Here is a 19,591-nt window from a genome sequence, read left to right as displayed (position 1 = left end):
AAACCGTCCTGAGGCCAGGAATACAGATGAGGAAAGAGTCACCAAGAAGATAGGTGAAAAAATAAAAATATAGAAAGGTAAGTAGCACCCGATTTAACCCAGCACAGCGAGCATCAGAAACCAGCCCAACTACTGCTTCTCGGCCTTTTGGCTAAGATCAAGTGTAGAAACCAGCCCAACTCCAGCAGCCGACTCAGGGCCTGTGCCGGCCATGACAGGCCAGCGACAGCAGAGGCCAGCAGGACGCCAGGTGTGATGGGGCAGGAGCCTGGTGGTGACAGGGAGGCTGAGCAGCCTGCACAGGAAAAGCGCCTTCATCCACAGGCACCTGCCAGTTCCCTTATGAGTCAGTATGAAAGGAAGAGTCCAGATTGTTAATAGCAACTTTATTCTCACTGGTGAAAAAAAAATTGTGATAATGGTCTGATGCATTTCCCCCTAAACTGACATTGAAGGTTATACATGAATCATATAGATCACAAATTTTCTATTTTATACTATTTAGAACAAAATTATTTTGATAAATATGTCAAGAGAACGACATAGGTTCTTAATGATGGCTGAGTCCAAATATGCAAAATATAGCTTCTGGTTTTGACCATGGTGCTTTAGAGCCTCAAACATGCATTAATATATTCTAGTTTCAGGGGAAATATTACATAGGGCCTCATCTTGCACTGAGGGAGGGGCCCCAGCTGAACTTCACAGACAGTATTCCTTTCACCTAAATTAACCTCACACTGGACTAGCGAACAGACAGACACTTCCGGGTTAGTACTCCCAGTCACGAGGAAATGACACAACCAACATGGAACAGGACAGGAAGAGGAAGGAGAGCTTCATTAGTAGCCGCGAGAAGTGGTTTTTAAATACTTTTGTTTGTTTTTTACAAATCACGATAATTTTAAATAGCAAATCAATCATGCCACTTTGGGTGATCAGTCGACCTGAACACTTATGAAGTGAATAACTTTATTAAGGTCTTGAAGGTGAGTGTCCGGAGGTGCTGGGTCAAACACATCACAGGTAAGAGACGGGAAGCCTACCTCAGCATTTCTGAAGGCACAATCTATGGGAGGGAGGCCTACGGACTACACCCTCTGCATGGGGAGGCGCAGGGCCCGCCCCTTCACAGGACGAGGCCTTCGTAAATGGGCCCCTCGGACTCCGGGGACTCCCGCCTCAGGCGCAGGTGCTCCAGCGTGTTGTGGAAGTGCTTGTTAATCTGCTCCGTCTCTTCACTGGACTCGAGATTGGGGAGGTCTTCGCGGATCTTCTGGATAAGCTGGTTCAGAACCTGAATTGTGACCTAAAAACAATGTACACAAGACAAGCTCACGATCCAGCACGCACCAGAGGGTCAAAGGTAATTTAATAAAAACATTTTGAGGAGCTCGTGTTACTCTCACCAATTACCAGAGTAATTATGATGCCCTAACCAGTCTGGCTCAGTGGATAGAGCGTCGGCCTGCGGACTGAAGGGTCCCAGGCTCAATTCCGGTCAAGGGCATGTACCTTGGTTGCGGGCACATCCCCAGTAGGGGGTGTGCAGGAGGCAGCTGATCGATGTTTCTCTCTATCCCTCTCCCTTCCTCTCTGTAAAAAAATCAATAAAACATGTATTTTTTACCAGAAAAAAAAAAGATGAGAACAGGGTTCCTGGTTTAAGCTACAACTAACTATTGGCTAGTCATAAAAAAAAGGGGGGGGGGGTATTAAAAAATACAGAGCGTCATGAACCAGTAAGGGAACAACAGCAAACCAGTATTTAACCTACAAATCTTGACCAACGCTACTGCTGGAAGCAGAACATCATTCCCTCCTCAGGAATCATTCTAAACTTGCCCGTGACAAGTCAGCCTCCTCTGTGAGTTATTTCGTGCTTTAGACGTTCAGTGGCCGTTTCTACAAAACATCCCTAAGCAAACGAGATGCGCCCACACGCACAGAGCGGGGTTTTGGAGACGCAGAGACCAGTCGGGACCGCTCCCAGGCCTGAGCCTTGTAAACAAGGAAGACGGTGTCAGGATGATAAACTCCGTACGCATCAACCCGGAGAGCAGGAAGGGAAACCGAGGTCGCTTACCGCATCATTCTCCTTCTCGTAAAAGTAGATGTATCTGTTCAGAATCTCTATAAAGAGTTGCACTTGCAGCGAGGGGTCCATGCACTGGTTTGCTATTTTCAGAGCTTTCTTCAGGCATTCCATGACCCTCTTGCCTCCATGCAGCTGGAATGAAGGGGGGCGTTTAAAGAGATCAATGGATCACCCATGTCCAGCCACACAGGGAGATGAACACAACTCTACAGTGCCTCTCTCATGTTTAAAGGGACAAAAGGAATTTAAATCTTCATTTTCTAAAGCACACAGCTACGTTTTAAAGCAAATAGGTTACTTGTTTTGTGTATTTATGTTTTATATTTATAGACAGCACTAGAGGCCCAGTGCACAAAAATTTGTGCACTTGCGGGGGGGGGGGGGCGTCCCTCAGCCCGGCCTGTGCCCTCTCGCAGTCTGGGACCCCTCGGGGGATGTCCACCTGCTGGCAGTCAGACATCCCTCTGGCAGCCTGGGAGCCCTCAGGGAATGTCCACTCGCCAGTGGGGAGCAGGTCTAAGCTGCAGTCGGACATCCTTAGTGCTGCTGAGGAGGCAGGAGAGGCTCCTGCCACCACCGCTGTACTGGCAGCCATCAGCCTGGCTCATGGCTGAGCAGAGCTCCCCTTGTGGGAGCGCACTGACCACCAGACGGCAGCTCCTGCATTGAGCATCTGCCCCCTGGTGGTCAGTGTGTATCATAGTGACCAGTCATTCCCAGTCTTTCTGCTGTTAGGGTCAGTTTGCATATTACCCTTTTATTATATAGGATTCCTCGGAGATACTGTGGGCTAGGTTCCAGACCACTACAGTATTGCAGTAAAACAAGTCACTCAAGTTTTCTGGTTTCCTGTGCGTGAATGAGCTACGTTCAGCCTCCACAGCAGTCCATTAACTGTGTGAGAGGAGGCCGGGGAGCGGGCGGGAGTCAGGGAATGGCTGGTGGGTGGAGCAGTCAGAGCAGACAGCAAGCACAGCCCCATCTGCCTGGTGCAGCACGGGACGCCCCCAACAGTGACAGCAGGGACGCCACCAAGCACGGGTCACACCACAGTGTAACGACCAAGAACAAGCCTGACACTGAGCATCAGCAGACGCGGACAGACACGGAGCGGCCACGCCACTGGAAGTGGCGCCCCGTGGGATGCAGGGGAGCGCACACCCTCCCTGTGCGACAGACGCTGTCTGCGGAGGCAGCAGCCACCTGCACTGAGCAGCCGGCCTGGGCATGTGTCTGCTACAGGCAGCGGCATCGACGCACTGTTACAACCGTCCTAAGCGGAGGCGTCCCTGCAGGATGTAACCCTATACATTCCTTTCCTTTCCGTTTCTTTAAAGGAGCCTTGTTCCAGGTGCAGGTTCCTGGCACCGCCAGCGCCTCCCTCCAGGCACAGCCCGCCACCCGCGCTCCCTCCCGCAGCGGCCCAGGCGCCTCACCTCCTCCCCGTTCTTGTCGGTGTTCCTGCCGGACCAGAAGAGATGGGCGCAGGTGCTCACGGCTCGGCCCTGGTCCGGCTTCTTCAGGAGCTTGGAGGCGGCGAGAGCGCACTGCGTCCTCAGCGGCTCGTGGTTCTCCTCACCGAAGCACTTCATCCTCTCGAATGTGCCGATGATCAGCGTGATGGCCGCCAGCTGGGCTTTGGAGTCACTGATCTCATCCTCGTACAGAGAGAACGCCTGGCAGACAGAGCAGGGGGCCTTTAGGTCCCAGCCCGGCCCGTGGGCATTTCCCCAGCAGTTCCCACCACACCCCAGTGGGAGGCCTTCCGCAGGCTTCGGATGAGAGCGTGCGGCCCGGGAGAGGCAGGAGGCAGCGAAGATGCTGACCAGCTGCAGCAGGAAGACGGGTCTTAGCTTTTGCTTAACCCCGGCTTCCCCAACTGAATGAGCAAAGGAAGTCTGGCCGTGGCCCGCTTGGAAGTCCTGGGTCTCCCTAGCTCCCAGTAACTAACCGATGGGGTCCCCCTCCAAACCAGTCCCGGCGGCTGCAGCACTAAGAGGTCCGAAGCCGGTGGGAAGGGAGGTGCAGCCCTGGGCACCACCCCCAGCGACTGAGCCCAGAAGGGGACAGGTGTTCACCTGGGACATGAACTCGTACGCTACTGTCTCGTGGTTCTCAAAGCCGATCTCGCCGGCCGCGAGGGCGCCCTGCAGGAACAGCCGGAGGGGCAGCTCCGCCAGCTCGGCCTTGATCAGGGCGCTGATGGTCTGGTGAGCAAAGGAGAAGATCTTCTGGCACTTCTTCTCCCACTTGTCGTCCTGCAACCGGAAGCGAGCTGGTTACCTTAGGTCGGATGGCCGTGCTCAGGGACACTCACTGCACATGAAGCCTCTACAGAACCAGCAGGCAGGCAGCTGTCTGTTCTCTCTCTCCAGCGCGTTCACAAAGCGGACGGGCAGCGGGAGTCTTCTCGCGCCGCCCTTCCAGCTCACCGTGCACGCTCAATGCGAGGCATCTGGTCTCTCTCATCAGAAAAGCAACACATTCCAAATTTGGACAAAATTAGAAAAAGAAACAAAAAAAGATGTGTAAAATTAAAGTCATCCCTAAACCTACGGCAGCAATCATCACTGATAACGCTGTGTGCGAAGTTCTTCCTTCCTTTCTGCTCTGCAAAGGTAACGTGATGGGGACCTTGTTCATGGTCCTGCTCTCCACTTCACAGCAGCTCAGAAGTAATGGTCCAGCCCACCGGGTGTGGCTCAGCAGACAGAGCGTCAGCCCGTGGACTGAGGGCCCTGGGTTCAATTACGGTCAAGGGCACATGCCCGGGATGTGGGCTCGATCCCCAGTAGGGGGCGTGCAGGACGCAGCCGATCAATGATTCTCTCTCATCATTGATGTTTCTCTCTCTCTCCCCCTCTCCCTTCCTCTCTGAAATCAATAAAAATGTATTTTAAAAATAAGAATTGAAAAAATTAAAAAGCAAACAAACAGAAGAACCACATGGGTCCAACCCCAAGATGCCTCGATGGGGCTCTCAGAGGGGACAGGCGCCGGCCTCCGCGGGCAGAGCTCGGGCAGCCCCCCCCCGCGTGCCCTGCAGCCCTGCCGTGTGGCAGCCGTGCTGCAGAGCTGGCAATGCAGCCGCTCTGTCAGACTAAAGGCTGAGCAGCCGCGCAGCAGACGCATCGTGTCCCACCAGTGACCTTTGGACGCGGGAAAGCTTCGAGCACACACCTCACCCGGCTGAACGCTCATCCCTGAGCCCTCGGCCGGTGTCTGACCTGCCAACATCACTGAGGGACGCAGGGGAGCTGAGAGCCGCCAACACTGGGGTTTAGGCCACCACCAGCTGCTTGTGTGTGCTGGGCGTTTGCTATAGAAATAAACTGAGGTGCACACCGGGGAGGGAGAGGGAAGAGCAGGGCTCACTGAGCAGCACACCCACCACTCTGGAATTCTGCTTGTAGCGGAAGGCCAGCTGGTAGGCCGCGAACACCAGGGGCGGCAGCGTGAAGCGGATCCGCTGGTTCCCGCCAGCTCCAAAATGTTTCCGTGCCGTGTTCAAAATCTGCCCAAAAAACCACAACACCATCAGTCTTCTCTGCACCGTGATTAGCCATCATCCCATTAGAGGAGGCGCCGGGCCTCGCGCTGCTGCCAGCCCCGCCGCGGGCACGTCACACCCCTGCTCTCGCAGGCATCCGTCACCCGACACACACGAACCCCATCTCGCAAACGGGGGCTCAGACAGGCTGCAGGGCCCGCCCCATCAGGGCAGGGAGGGGCTTGGACGTTTCCCTGAGCGCGTGCACGAAGCGCCCGCGGGCAGAGCGCTCAGGACAGACTCCGTTCCGCTTTCAATGTGGCAAGCACAACTGACACTGGAAACCTTGAACACAAGGATTGTTGCTTACACGTTAAAGCAACAGTTAAAAGGCTATGAGTGCCGAAACCGGTTTGGCTCAGTGGATAGAGCGTCGGCTTGTGGACTGAAAGGTCCCAGGTTCGATTCCGGTCAAGGGCATGTACCTGGGTTGCGGGCACATCCCCAGTAAGGAGTGTGCAGGAGGCAGCTGATCGATGTTTCTCTCTCATCGATGTTTCTAACTCTCCATCTCTCTCCCTTCCTCTCTGTAAAAAATCAATAAAATATATTTTTTAAAAAAGGCTATGAGCGTGGAGTGGTTCCTAGACACCCAACTAAGGGAAGATGGCTTTTCTGCGGTTCTTAAGTCTCCAAACGGAACAGATTCCAGAACACTGCAAACAACTGTGTACAAAGAAAGGGAAGTCTACAGGTTCCATCTCATCTCCTCCCGGCCGCCCTTCTCTCAAACCCTCCCATGGCCCCGCGGCGTGAGCCCGTGAGCCACGTCTGTGCCGCTTCCCCGGCACCGCGGGCGGGCGGGGCGCGCCGTACCAGGTACTGCTGGTCGGGGTCCTCCGACCGCAGGAGGTGGATGAACCGGCCCACGAGGCTCTGCTCGTCGGCGAAGTCCTCGGGGTCCGGGTCCTCCGCGGGCTGATCGGGCTGGTCCTGGATCAGCGTGGAGACGAGGTTCATGATGGCGTCCACCTGTGCGTGAGACAGAGCCCGGGTGAAGCCTTCGGCAGGAAAAGCGCCGTCAAGGGGTTGGCAGCCGTCAAGTCGCCCGGCAGCATCCACAGGACAAGCCCTGCGAGCGAGGATGCGCAGGCAGCACCCCCGTCGGCAGGGACCTGCGGCAGGTGCCAGTCAGCCACGGCCCTCACTCTGGGGAGGTTCCAGCCGCCCGTCTCCTCCGCCTGCGTCTCCACTCCCGTAACCACCACAACGAGCGGCCACTTGCGACCACACAGCACGCCGGCCGGCGCTCCTACCTGGTCCTGAGAGACGATCTCCGTGTTATAGTCCAGAACATTGCTGAGCACGTAGCAGCTCATGCTCTTCCTGGACTCGTAGTCGAAGTACTCGAAGAGCGGGTGGAAGTGCCTCAGCTTCAGCACGGTCAGCACGTTGCTGTAGGCGTCCACGGGGATCTTCAGCAGCCTGGTGAGCTCCTTGGAGACCGCACTGCTGGTGGCGATGCTGCAGGAGGCAGGGCGGCCTTTACCGCGCAGAACCAGCTCCCGCAGACAGATGGCGGGCTGGGCTCACGACCACCTGCCTTCTCATTGACACAGAGAGGAAACGGCCCAGGGAGCCACCACCCCTACCCCAACGCCCTCCTTCCCAGACGTCTGTCCTGACACGTTTATTCACCTACTGATGCCCTAGTGACAACAAGGCGACTCGGTAATGCCAGGCTGTGGAGCTGGGGGCAGAATGACTGTCTGGAATTTGCTGTTTCTAAGGAAGGAGGAGGCGGTGGCTCGGTCCCGGGGTAGCAGCAAGCACTGTTTAGCAGGACGAAGGTAAGTAGGGAGAAAAATCCAGGCCAAACCAGCGAGGCCACCAAACATGGGGAAGCCAACTCCCACTTCTGCATTGGACGGCGGTGATTCAGGACAAGTGGCTGGTTTCAGGCAGCACCTGTGGCGCTTCTGAGAGACCGAGGGACCGCGGCCGTTGAGAGAATTTGAGAGATCGGGATTTCTAATTCTTTATTTTATCTAATTTTACTTTAAAATGCACTTAGGGAAGATACGGAGACATCAGTGCTGTCATTCAGGATCTGAAATGCTTTTCGGGTCACACAAAAATGGCAGACCCAAGGGAAGAGGGGGCTGGGAGGAGGTACAAGAAAAAGCAACCCTCAGGTGCAGGAGATACGGGAGGCGGGAGGAGGGCGCCGGCAGGAGGTGGAACAATAACACAGGGCGAGGGGCCAGCGGGACCCCAGGTTCAGCAGCAGAGGAGGGCGGGGCAGGAAGAGGAGGCAGAGACAAAGGGCTGGGAAGTCCCACAGTGGCCACTAGAGGGTGCCACAGGCCTGGAGAGCTCCGCTCAGGCCGCTGTGTCCTCTCTCCTTGATGGCATCAAAGCTCCCAGCAGACAGGGATCTCACAGCACCGTCACTCCCACACCTGCCATCCTGCACGCCCTTACGTTTCACAGCCCACTCATCTGTTGGAACCCCTTCTCATGGAGCTGCTGCTTGGCAAGAGCCTCCCTCGGGTTCAGAACGAACTCGTTCATTACTCAGAGGGGCCTGAACTGGAGACGCGGTCCCAGGAGCCGCCTGCGCTCCATGAGCCACCACCTGACCAGGCAGCAGCCACATCATCAGTCCCACTCTCTGCCCCGACCAGCACCAAGCATGGCCCTCGAACAAATGCTTGACACAGACGGACGCTAACCCTTCGGAAAGGAGCGGAGGAAGAAAAACAAACGTGGGACAAAAAGGTGCCTTCGAGGACTTTCACGAGAGAATGTAACTGACTCACTGTTCCAGGTTGAGCTTGTTAAATATCTCCACTGTCGTCTCCAGGACTTTATCGACATAGTCCACTCGGTCCGGGTAGCACTTCATGGCCAGGTTGATGAGGGAGACTTGTAAGGACACGACGTCCTCCGCGGGCATGTCCTGTCTGGACTGCGGTGGAGAAAGCACGGGGTTCACTCTAAGCAGGTACAAAAGGACCTCCCAGCCCAGGGGTTCCGGCGGGAACCTGGGCAAAGCCACACCCACCTGGATCACAGTCGCCACCTGCTGCGAGAATATGTCGAAGAGCTTGATGTCTGCGGGGATGCCAGGCCCGTCCTCGCGGTGCGCAAACAACGCTAGCCTGGGGGCAGGACAGCCTTGTTTAGGGGCAGGGAGCTGAGCAGGGGGCCCCAGGGGACATGTCACTCCCACGCCTTCCCTGCTTCCTACAGGCCTTTCTCCCAGAACAACAAGGGCTTCAAAGAGGACACGGGACGCAGCCCATCACTTCCTCAGTTCACTCCCAGCTGAACAGTGTGCAGTGAGGCCTGACTCCCTGCACGCCCGCTTACCCCCAGCCTGACACCGCACAGAAATGGTATCCAACAGGCCAATTCTGCCAAATTCTCTGAACCCTAATTAATCAGATATGGATAGAAATGCATGAAAGTGACAGATGTATTCAACAGATGGTTATATTGATTTTTTTTTTTTTTTTTTTTTTTTTTTTTACAGAGAGGAAGGGAGAGAGATAGAGAGTCAGAAACATCGATGAGAGAGAAACATCGATCAGCTGCCTCCTGCACACTCCCCACTGGGGATGTGCCCGCAACCCAGGTACATGCCCTTGACCGGAATCGAACCTGGGACCCTTCAGTCCGCAGGCCGACGCTCTATCCACTGAGCCAAACCGGTTTCGGCAACAGATGGTTATAAAGAACAATCTTTAGCCCGGCTGGCGTGGCTCAGTGGTTGAGCATCGACCTATGAACCAGGAGGTCACGGTTAGATTCCTGGTCAGGGCACAGGCCCGGGGTTGTGGGCTCCATCCCTCGTGGAGGGCGTGCAGGAGGCAGCCGGTCCATGACTCTCTCTCATCACTGATGCTTCTCTCTCTCTCTCCCTTCCTCTCTGAAATCCATAAAAACATATTTATATATATGTTCATTCTCTCATGCTTCCTGCACAATTAAACGCTGAACCTCTTCCATGCCGAGGTGAGGCGAGCACGAGTAGGGACCGACGCTGACAGGACTGAACAGCGCACTGACACGAAAGCACTGCTGTAACGAAGAGGTCGCGGACGTCACTGAGGACAGCGCCTCACACTGTTCTCTCCGGTCAGCACCTCGCCCGCCGGCACTGGGACCTCTCACCTGTCGATCAGAGCGATGATGATGTTCTTCACATTCACGTTCTGGTGTAACTCCGCGCAGGCCCGGAGAAAAGGGTTCAAGGTCTGAAGATGGAATTCGTCAGGGAAAACCTGGAAATCACATCACATCAGAGCTGACTGGTCCAAGCACACGCAGTTCACACGAGATTCCGGACTTACTGAGATGCTGGAAGTTCGTATTTGTGGGAGAAATCGCTTCAGTCTCGGAGGACTAAAGTAAAATACTTGAAGCCTCTCCAAACATAAGCTCAGACAGACTATCCCACTGACCACAGCGCACCCACAATTACGCTGCAACTAACGAGACCTGGACAACGGGGGGGGGGGGGGGGGGGGGTGTGACACTCTGACACGTGGGGAGGAGAACACAAAGACCATGAGGGAGCAGCAGAAGAAAGGAATTACTTAGTCAGCAAAGCTCATTTCTACTCTGTCAGGAGTTTTTTTAAAAAATGAAAATTAATGAACTATAAAGTGGGTCGTTTAAAAAAACATAAACTTGCCCTAGCTGGTTTGGCTCAGTGGATAGAGCATCGGCCTGGGAACTGAAAGGTCCCAGGTTCGATTCCCAGTCAGGGCACAGGCCCGGGTTGTGGGCTCCATCCCCAGTGGGGGGCGTGCAGGAGGCGGCCGGTCCATGATTCTCTCTCATCATGGATGTTTCTCTCTCTCTCTCCCTCTTCCTTCCTCTTTGAAATCAATAAAAATGTTTTTAAAAATCTTTAAAATAAAAAAATAAAGAACATAAATGAAGTGTTGTGACCCACCTGGATAATACACTCCATGAGGTATTCTTGAGCCAAAGCATCCCGACAATTGACGACTTGCTCCAATATGCCGGTCAGGACGATCTGAGAGAGAAAAGTATGAATTAAAATACGATTTTCAAAATCTTAAGTCACCTCTCTAGTAACACACTTGGACTATTAATTTAAAAATCATATTTTAGATTTTTCTCATCCATGCTTCATTTCTAGATTAAAATTTTATAGCCCAGCTGGCATGGCTCGGTGGTTGAGCATCAACCTATGAACCAGGAGGTCACGGTTAGATTCCTGGTCAGGGCACAGGCCCAGGTTGTGGGCTCCATCCCCCGTGTGGGGCGTACAGGGGGCAGCCGATCCATGATTCTCTCTCATCAATGATGTTTCTATCTCTCTCTCCTCTCCCTTCCTCTCTGAAATCAATAAAAGTATTTTTTTTTAATTTTACAGAGAATTATTAAATTAAAAACCCTATGTTTCTGTTTAGTAAAATTCATCTGGGATGAAGTCCATTTCATTAATCTTTTATCTTTTATGGTTTGTGCTTTTTAAATCCTAAGAAATCTCTGTCTAATCCAAGGTTATAGAGACTTCCTTTGTATTTTCTTCTAAAGATTTTAATAGATTTTAGGTTTAGGTCTCTGGCCCATTTTTTAGTTTTTTTCGTGGTATGAGGCTGGGTCACAGGCAGGGGTTTTGTCGGCATACAGATGCCCATATTCCAGAACCATCTGTTGTAAAGGTTGCTCCTGTGCCTTTATAAGTAGTGGATTATATGTGGGTGGTCTATTCCGGACCGCCGCCTCCAGGGGTCACAGCCTGGCTGACCTGGAGGTTGCTGCCACCCGTCTGTGCCGCCTTCAGCGACACCCATAGGCACAGCAGTTCCAGGTGGCAGAGTAACCAGTATTTCCTCTCCGATGCTTCACAAAAAATGTCTGTGGCTCCCTGCTCTTCTCTCCAGACTTAGGTGTTTATCCCTTTCACCAACCCCATGATCTTACGTAGCTTAGAGTAAATCTACAGCAAAATATAGTTCATCTCAATTAAAAAAGGGAAACTGGTAATATTCAACCTTCCACGCCACAAACACAAAACGTATCTTTCAGTTTATTTAAGTCTTCTTCGATGTCATTTCACAAAAATATTTCGATTTTTAAAATCAGACCCCAGTGATCCCTCCGGACACGAGAGGCGGTGAGGAGTGAAAAGACACCTGCTTGTAGCGCTCCACGTTGACGCCCTCCAGCTGGCTGAGGCGCACCAGGTTGGTCCCCACCAGGATCCGCAGCTCCTGCCGCTCCCGCTCGCGCTTCTCCCTGTCGCGGCTGTGGCCCTGGTGCTGCATTCGCACCCACAGCTTGTTCATTTCTGCAAAGTTGAGGAGCACAAAATCCATGGAGTCACTGATGTCGCCCGTCGTTTCTTCACTGCAAGGAAACAGGGGGAGACTTCACATACAGGGTCCACATCGGGACAAACGCACCGCCACCGCCCTTCGTGCATCTCCCCTCCTCCCTCTCACGCCTGGTGCTTCATCCAAGGCTCCCAACCTCCCCAGCTCCGTGTTCAAGTTCAAGGGGAACAAACTCCAGGGGAAAACGCCAGGGAGAGGACCCAGCACATCACAGTTGTTAAAGGGACAAAACACTCCCCCACGCCTTCCCCGCACCAACCAGACCTGCTGTTCCAACAATTCCCTTAGGTCACAAAGCCTAAAAACCCTGACGTAGCCTACTGGTAACGACATCATTTTAGTGTGAAATAGCTTATGTTTCAACTGAACGGTCAGCCTGGCGAGGGAGGGAAGAGGTCATGCATTTCCTGCCTGTTTCCACACCTCCTAAGACGGGGAACTTGGTTTTCAAACATTTGTTACCGATTGCTTAATTAACCTTCAAAATGGGAGGAGAATCATAACAAAGCCAGTAACCTCACATGCATCTCTCCGCTGCTGAACTTGTATTTGTTCTGGTTGGGAGATAATATCTAATTTGTGTGCTTAGATCATGAAAATTACTTCTGTTCTGGGTAACTGGCAGGCCAGTCCATAAACTGTACAAACTGACGGACCCTCAGGGAACGGCATGAAAACTGGATAGTTCATGGAAAGCATTAAGCACATGTCATTATTTCACTGTAAATACAGTTTCAAAAACAGAATGCATTTAATAAGCCATCTTTTCAAAGACCATCAAATGGAATGGGAAATGCTCTCCATCACGTTCAATAAGAAAAGCGGGCCCTAAGATGCAGATGTCCCCGGCGTGCGGCACACGTGCCTCAGCACACACGGAGGCCGGCGTCAGAGCGACCTGAGCAGCCAGGCCTCTGCGCACTGAGCACCCGGCCTCCGCGCACTGAGCACCCGGCCTCCGCGCACTGAGCACCCGGCCTCCGCGCCCGGGAAAGCAAGGCACTCACTCGGCGGGCTCCCCCTCGTCGGGCAGGATGTTCCGGGTGCACTGGAGCAGGTAGTTGCGAAGGAACAGGCCCCGCAGGGGGTGCTGCACCCCCCGGCACATCTCCACCAGGTCCTTGAGAATGTCCTTCCGGGACTGAGGGAAGGACTTGACATACACCACGCCCACCGTGATCAGCAGGTACCTAGGATGTGGGGAGACACTGGTCAAGCCCAGAGCCTGACGGCGCATGCCCAGACACACTGAAGGCGAACGCACTCGGACACAAGGCGGGGCCTGCACGATGACAAACACGGATGGACAGAAAATATAACCGCTGACCCCCACGTTTACACACACACACACACTTACACATCTGTAACCATCGCCTTTCCACGCATTAGGAGTAATTGTCACATTCGCTTTTCTACTAGTCAAGACATTGAATAAATTATGTCCATTTCTTTCTGTTTCCAACATTCCTCATTAATCTAGCTGAGGAGTAAATGATCGCCCTCTGCGAGGCCCTGAGCGCCATGACTTACAGCCGAGGGATGATGTTGCCCGCGTACTGCACCAGCTCGTAGAGATCCGCCACCTTCCGTCCTTTGGCAAACTCGTCCGTCAGGTAGACCTCCAAGTAGTGCAGCTCATCAGAAATAGCCATGTCTTTCCGCAGGTTAAGGGCTCAAATAAAGCGAGGCCACGCTGAGCGACTCCCTGGACGCGTGGCAGCCATTGGGCCAGCGGGCAGCTACCTGAACATAAGGTTGTGAAAGCTGTCTGTCGGGTGGGGCAAAGCAGGCAGAACAAGGGCTGCCTGTCCGTCTGCTGGCGGGTTTGCAACGACACATCCCAGACCCCTTTCCCTGTGCGAGCCCTGAGCCAGAATCGGAGCTGTCATAAAGAACCGGCGGCCAGTGCCCTCAGGAAGGCTCTGGAAACTGAGCACAACAAACAGCATGAAAGTAGCGAAGACAGTTGTAACCGGTTTGGCTCAGTGGATAGAGCGTCAACCTGCGGACTGAAAGGTCCCAGGTTCGGTTCCGGTCAAGGGCATGTAGCTTGGTTGCAGGCACATCCTCAGTGGGAGGTGTGCAGGAGGCGGCTGATCGATGTTTCTCTCTCATTGATGTTTCTGACTCTCTATCCCTCTCCCTTCCTCTCTGTAAAAAATCAATAAAAATATACATTTAAAAAAAATTAAAATAAAGTAGCGAAGTCACAGAAGGGCCTCCAATACTGGGATTTCTTTCTGTCACTTAGCACCTCTGCCTGGAGAGGGAGCACTTCTGCTGAAGACAGTGAAGATGACATAATCCAGGAAAACGCAGGAGCAAACACAGGTGGCCTGACCAGGAAGGATGAAGCCGTGTGCCCTCTCCCGCTCAAAGGATACAGAGTTCGTAGTAGCTCTTGGGTGACAGCATGGAGGTCCGCAGCTCCCCGAGCATGTTGGAGGCGTGTTTCAGCGCGTCCATGAGCTTGTTTTTGTCCTAGAGACAGGACAGAACTGATGAGAAGCGCGCCTTAAACAAACCCTGACGCGGTTAGGGGACTCCTTCACCGGTATTTGTTACAGCACTCAAATAGCTAAGTCACACAGAACTCCAGCCTTCTCTCCACTGAAAAGGAAAAGACGCAGTGTAGCCGGCAGGTGCAGGGCTCAGCAAGCCTTACATGTCCCGGCAAAGCTCCAGCCCTAACCCCCCGCCACTACGGCCGGAGCGGCGCGGACTCGGCTCCCCTGCGATCAGGATCAGGAAGCCGGCTCGCCGCTCCTGTGGGGCAGGACACTGTCCTGGCAATGGCGCGGCCACAGCTTCCAGACCCTCTAAGAAGCTGGAGGACAATCCCCTCAGACCCGGAAGCACGGTGCATAGAGAGACAGAACACAGCAGCTCCGCGCCCACCCGTGCTCCCCACTCCACGACTTTTCTCTTTTGTGCCAACTGTTTGCGAGAAAAGCCACACGATAGGTAACACTGGTTAAAAGCCTGTCACTAAGCTTTAGAAACCATAGACGCGGTAAGAGACGGCTGTCAGCATCATCGTCACAGCAACGTGTAACCAGCCCACTGGGTCCGTTTCTTACATTTAACCCCGGAATCCATAGTTTCTACAGATTATCCCTGCCCTATCTAAAACTCTTTTTGGAATTTGAAAATAAGTAACTAGGTGTAAGTATAATTCTTAAGCGAGTGTCTACAAAAAATACATCCAGAACAAAAGAAAAGCCCTCAAGATAGAACACAGCGGAATAGCTCAGTGGCGAGCACGCGAGTCCCCCGCCGGCCACACCACCTGTGGGTGCGCAGACCGCGCCCCACCCGCCCGCTTACCAGGCATCTCTTCATCTGGAAGGACTGCACCTTGACAGCCTGCACAGCCTCGTCCAGCAGCTTCTCCTGCTCGTCCTGCGGGGACTGCTGTGTTGTAGGCTGCAAAGCAAGAAACGCCTCCGTGAGTCTCACCCGCACTCTCTTCTCGCAGCTCGGCTAGGCCTATAGCTTCACCGGGTCCCTTCCCCAGGCTTCCCCGGAGGCTCGGCCCGAGGAACATCCCACACCCACCCCCAGTGTCTGACGACTACTGCACAGAGCGCTGTGCCTGGTCCTGAGGTCAGCGCGACACTGAGGAGGAGGAGGCCGTGTGCAGAGAGCGTATTCTCTCTCCAGGACTGACTGAGCATCCCCCTAACAGGTGAGCCTCGAAGAAACCCGAGGGCCAGTTTATGCTGCCTCGGTTCTGCTGGCACGCTCTGAATCCACCCCAAACGCAGCTATCAAACAACCCCATTCATATATATATATATATATATATATATATATATATATATATATATATATATTTTCAATTGATGTTTCAGAGAGAGAGAGGGAGGGAGGCAGAAAGAGAAACATCAACATCTGTCAGCTGCCTCCTGCGTGCCCCGTGCTGGGGACCGAGCCAGGGACCTCTTGGTGCATGGACTGATGCTCAACCACTGAGCCACGCCGGCCGGGCAACCAACCCCAGGCTTGTGAAGGTTTCCGTTCTGCCCGAATCTCTGAAAGCATTTTCCTCTCTAGACTACTTTCCACCTGCACTTTAGTCTCTCCTTAGACCAAGGAAGCGGTTTATGGAACACTGACCCCCCTAAGCAGTATGTAATGAGGACTGAACAGTTAGGAAGAAACTAGTTGGACTTAGTGTAGCAGACAAGATACTCTCCAAGTGCCTCGCTCATCACTTCAAACACAGGCCCAGTGATATGGACACATGCAGGGTGGGGCAGAAGTAGCTTACAGTTGTTGATATAAAAAGTAATATAGTAATTAATAGTAATACAAGAATAGCACTTGTGCTTTGCGCACTCAGGCCTGTGAACCTGCCTGTATGTCTAGGTAATCTGTGCCGTCAGCGAAAACCTGCTCCCAACATGAAGTAGACCCGCCTGTCGAGCAGAATTAACCGCCATCCTCTCGCTGTTGCATAAACACTGTGTGTGCACCTCAACCACAACTGGGTCACGTTATAATTATAAGTGATGGTCATTGTACACCCTTGGGACCCAGCACTGCCTGGCACCTAATGGATGTTCATTATCGTCCAACGAGTGGATGTTTGAGCTGGTGTTAGAACGTTCAGAACCCTTAAGTTAACAGAAAATTACTAGAGAATCAACAGATGAGTGGATAAACAAGCTATGGTATACACAACCAACAGGATGCTATCCAATCGCACCAAGGAAAGCAGTACTGACACGTGCTCTGGGAGTGAACCTAGAAACCTGTGCTAAGTGAAAGAAGCCGGACACAAGACCATATGTCGCATGATTCCGTTTGTATGAAACATCCAGGACAGGCGAATCTCCCCAGGAAAGGTCGTAGGTGGTCACCAGCAGGGAGCGTGGGGAGTCGCGGCTTAAGGAGGACCACAGGGTCTCCTCTGGGTGACAGATGTCTGGGGACTAGACCGAGGTGGGGGTTGTACAACATTGTGCTAAAATGCCACGGAACTGCTCACTTTTAAAAGGTTTATGTTACGTAAACTTCACCTTAATTTAAAAAACGGCTAAAGAAAAAATGGAAATGCTACAGAATCAAGATCAAATTGACACTGGCGATTAGGCCCCTTTTAGCTCGAGACCCAAACCGACAGCACTCCCAGGCGCACACAGGCGTGAGGCGCAGAGAAAAGCCAAGGTCACCGTGAGCTCGGCAACCACAAAACTCCTCTCCGTTCCACCTCCCCTGCTATCAAACGGGGGGACCAGGAGCACGCACATCACGGCTACGAAGAAGGAAGGAAATGCTTAGCACCAGCGCTGCAGAAGTGCCACCGTATCACTACAGCCCCCGGACACAACCCATCACCTCCCCTCGTCCCAACGCCTTGTCTGCTGGCCAACCTCTCCACTCACAGGCGGCAGGAACCTAACAACACAACCCAAGTCAACTGCAAAGTGAAAATAAGCCACTCGCAAGTAGACAGAACACCACCTTCATGAAAGAGCAGCTGGAAACATAAGGCACAAAATACAACTGAAGGAGGGCGAACAGGGCCGAGGAGGGGGCGGAGCTCAGGAGGGAGACCATCACCTGCCTGTGCACTGTCCTCCCTGGGCTCCTTCCCAGCTCCCCAGGCGGCCTCGCCCCGGGGACCCACCGCCCCAGGGCCCAGCGCAGGGCTGTGGCGCTGGCACAGCACCCGCGGCCCTCCATCCTCCACCCACCTGTCTCCCCCCCCCCCCCAAGACCCCTAAGCTCCACGAGAGGCCGGTTCCAGTGCTGGGCACGGTCCTGAAGTACAAGGCACACAAGGTGCTGGACGAACTGAACTGCATCCTAGAATTCCAGGATGGGAAGAGCCAACGAGGCCAACACTTGTTTTCTTTCTCTCTTTTCTTAAATGTTTTTATTGATTTGAGAGAGAGAAAGGAAGGGAAAGGGAAAGACAGCAACAACAGTAATGAGAATCATGGACCGGCTGCCTCCTGCAGGCCCCCCACTGGGGATGGAGCTGCAACCTGGGCCTGTGCCCTGACCGGGAATGGAATCGTGACCTCCTGGTTCACAGGTCGATGCTCAACCCCTGAGCCACGCCCGCTGGCCGGGCAACACTGGTTTTCAAATGCAAAAGTAAGGCTCAAAGACGACTGAGTGACCTGCCCAAGGCAGACAGTGACCAGCCTGGCACGCGGGTTTTCTCTCCCAATAAAATGCAGGTGCACAGGACGGTGGGTCTGGCGCCCTGCTCCGGACCGGTCCCCCGGCACAGAAATGGGGTGTATAGAAGGAGAGCCTCAATGAAGGGCTCCCGTTACCAAACACCGTGTCAGTCTATACATGTGGGGAAGCTGACAAACCCCAGTTCCATGTCTGCCCTGTTCAGACGGCCGCTCCCAGGCCGCTTCCAGCTGTACGGTCTGGGAGAGGAGCCACACGGCCTCGCGGAGCAATACGCCACCCGGACGGGTGTGCGTCCCCATCTATGCTGCTCTCCGGCCCCCACGCGGGAAGGGCAGCCCGTGTCCAGGGCCCGTCTGCACCGGGTGCACGCGAGGTCCTTCAAACGGACCTACGGCGGCCACACACACACATCCCGCAGCCGCTGCGGACTCTGAAATAAAATGCAAGTGACAACTCGCCCTCGCCCTCGCCCTCGCCCTCGCCCTCGCCCTCGCCCTCGCCCTCGCCCTCGCCCTCGTGGGAACCAGGCACCGGGCGCACATTTTGGGGAAGTTCCCGTTTGTGCGGGGGGAGAATGCCGCTCCCAGCGAGGGGGACGCGTGGATGCGGTCACTGGGGAGACCGGCGAGCCGCCAGGTGCCCAGGACCACGCGTCACTAGCGACCAGGTAGCGCGTCCTTCCAGGAAACGCACGTCAGCGAGTCCCTAGAAACCGCTGGCAGGCACCGCGCTCCGGGAGGCGACGAGGTCGGGCAAGGCCGGGGCACCGCTCCGGTCCCTCCCGTGGGCATTTCCTGCACCGGAGAGGGCGTGGGGCCGGCGGGCACTGTCAGGCACGAAGGCGGGACGCCGGCCGGGAGGCACCTCTGGGCGGGTCCCGAGGCCGCGGGCCCTCCGCACGCCCCCGGCCCAGCCGGACGCTCAGCCCCAGCTCTCGGGCTGCGGTTCCAGCCGGGCGGTGGCCGGCTGCATTCAGGACGGCCGCGGGCCTCCACGGCCCCCAGTGCCTGCAGGCCGAGACACCCCCGGGGAGCGCCCGCCTCGGAGCCTCGGCTGCGGCCGGGAGCCGCCGCCCACCGCGCCTGCGGCCTTCCCCGGCCTGTCCCGCACCCCGCAGGCCACGCCGGGCTGGTCGGAGCCGCGACCCGGCGGCGGGGCCCCAACTGCGCCCGCAGCGCTCCAGGGCGACGGGCGAGCGCCCGAGCTGGGAGGGGGGGCAGCCGGGGCCCGCCGCCCCTCGGCACTCACCATGGCGACGCTCCGGGACCTGCAGCACTCAGCAGCCTCCGCGCGCCGAGCCAGCCGCGGTCAGGTGACGCCGAGGCCCCCCAGGCCCCGCCCTCTCTAGCCCCGCCCCCTGGCCTGCAGGAGGCTTCTCGATTGGTCCGCTTCTAGGAGCCTAAGTCTCGCGTATTTATTGGCCCTTGCCCCAGAGTACTGGATTGACAGACCGAGGCGCCAGCC

At 54.8% G+C, this 19,591-nt stretch overlaps 1 protein-coding gene across 1 annotated transcript; it reads right to left on the bottom strand.

The window, feature by feature from the left end:
- Nucleotides 1-371: 371 nt before the first annotated feature.
- Nucleotides 372-19,524, bottom strand: VPS35 (VPS35 retromer complex component). The gene is made up of 17 exons (XM_059668142.1): nt 19,376-19,524; nt 15,296-15,394; nt 14,353-14,449; nt 13,499-13,622; nt 12,976-13,158; nt 11,768-11,981; nt 10,555-10,638; nt 9,768-9,877; nt 8,656-8,752; nt 8,411-8,559; nt 6,905-7,112; nt 6,465-6,620; nt 5,490-5,612; nt 4,177-4,356; nt 3,535-3,774; nt 2,087-2,230; nt 372-1,309 (listed from the first exon to the last, which is right to left on the bottom strand). Exons 1-17 carry the CDS (start codon nt 19,376-19,378, stop codon nt 1,130-1,132), a joined length of 2,391 nt encoding a protein of 796 aa, XP_059524125.1. The 5' UTR covers nt 19,379-19,524; the 3' UTR covers nt 372-1,129.
- Between the last annotated feature and the right edge of the window lie 67 nt (nt 19,525-19,591).

This window comes from Myotis daubentonii, chromosome 15 (genome assembly GCF_963259705.1).
Source record: "Myotis daubentonii chromosome 15, mMyoDau2.1, whole genome shotgun sequence".
Taxonomy (NCBI): domain Eukaryota; kingdom Metazoa; phylum Chordata; class Mammalia; order Chiroptera; family Vespertilionidae; genus Myotis; species Myotis daubentonii.
Note: the sequence above shows the minus strand (reverse complement) of the source record. Positions and strands in the feature narration are given on the sequence as shown.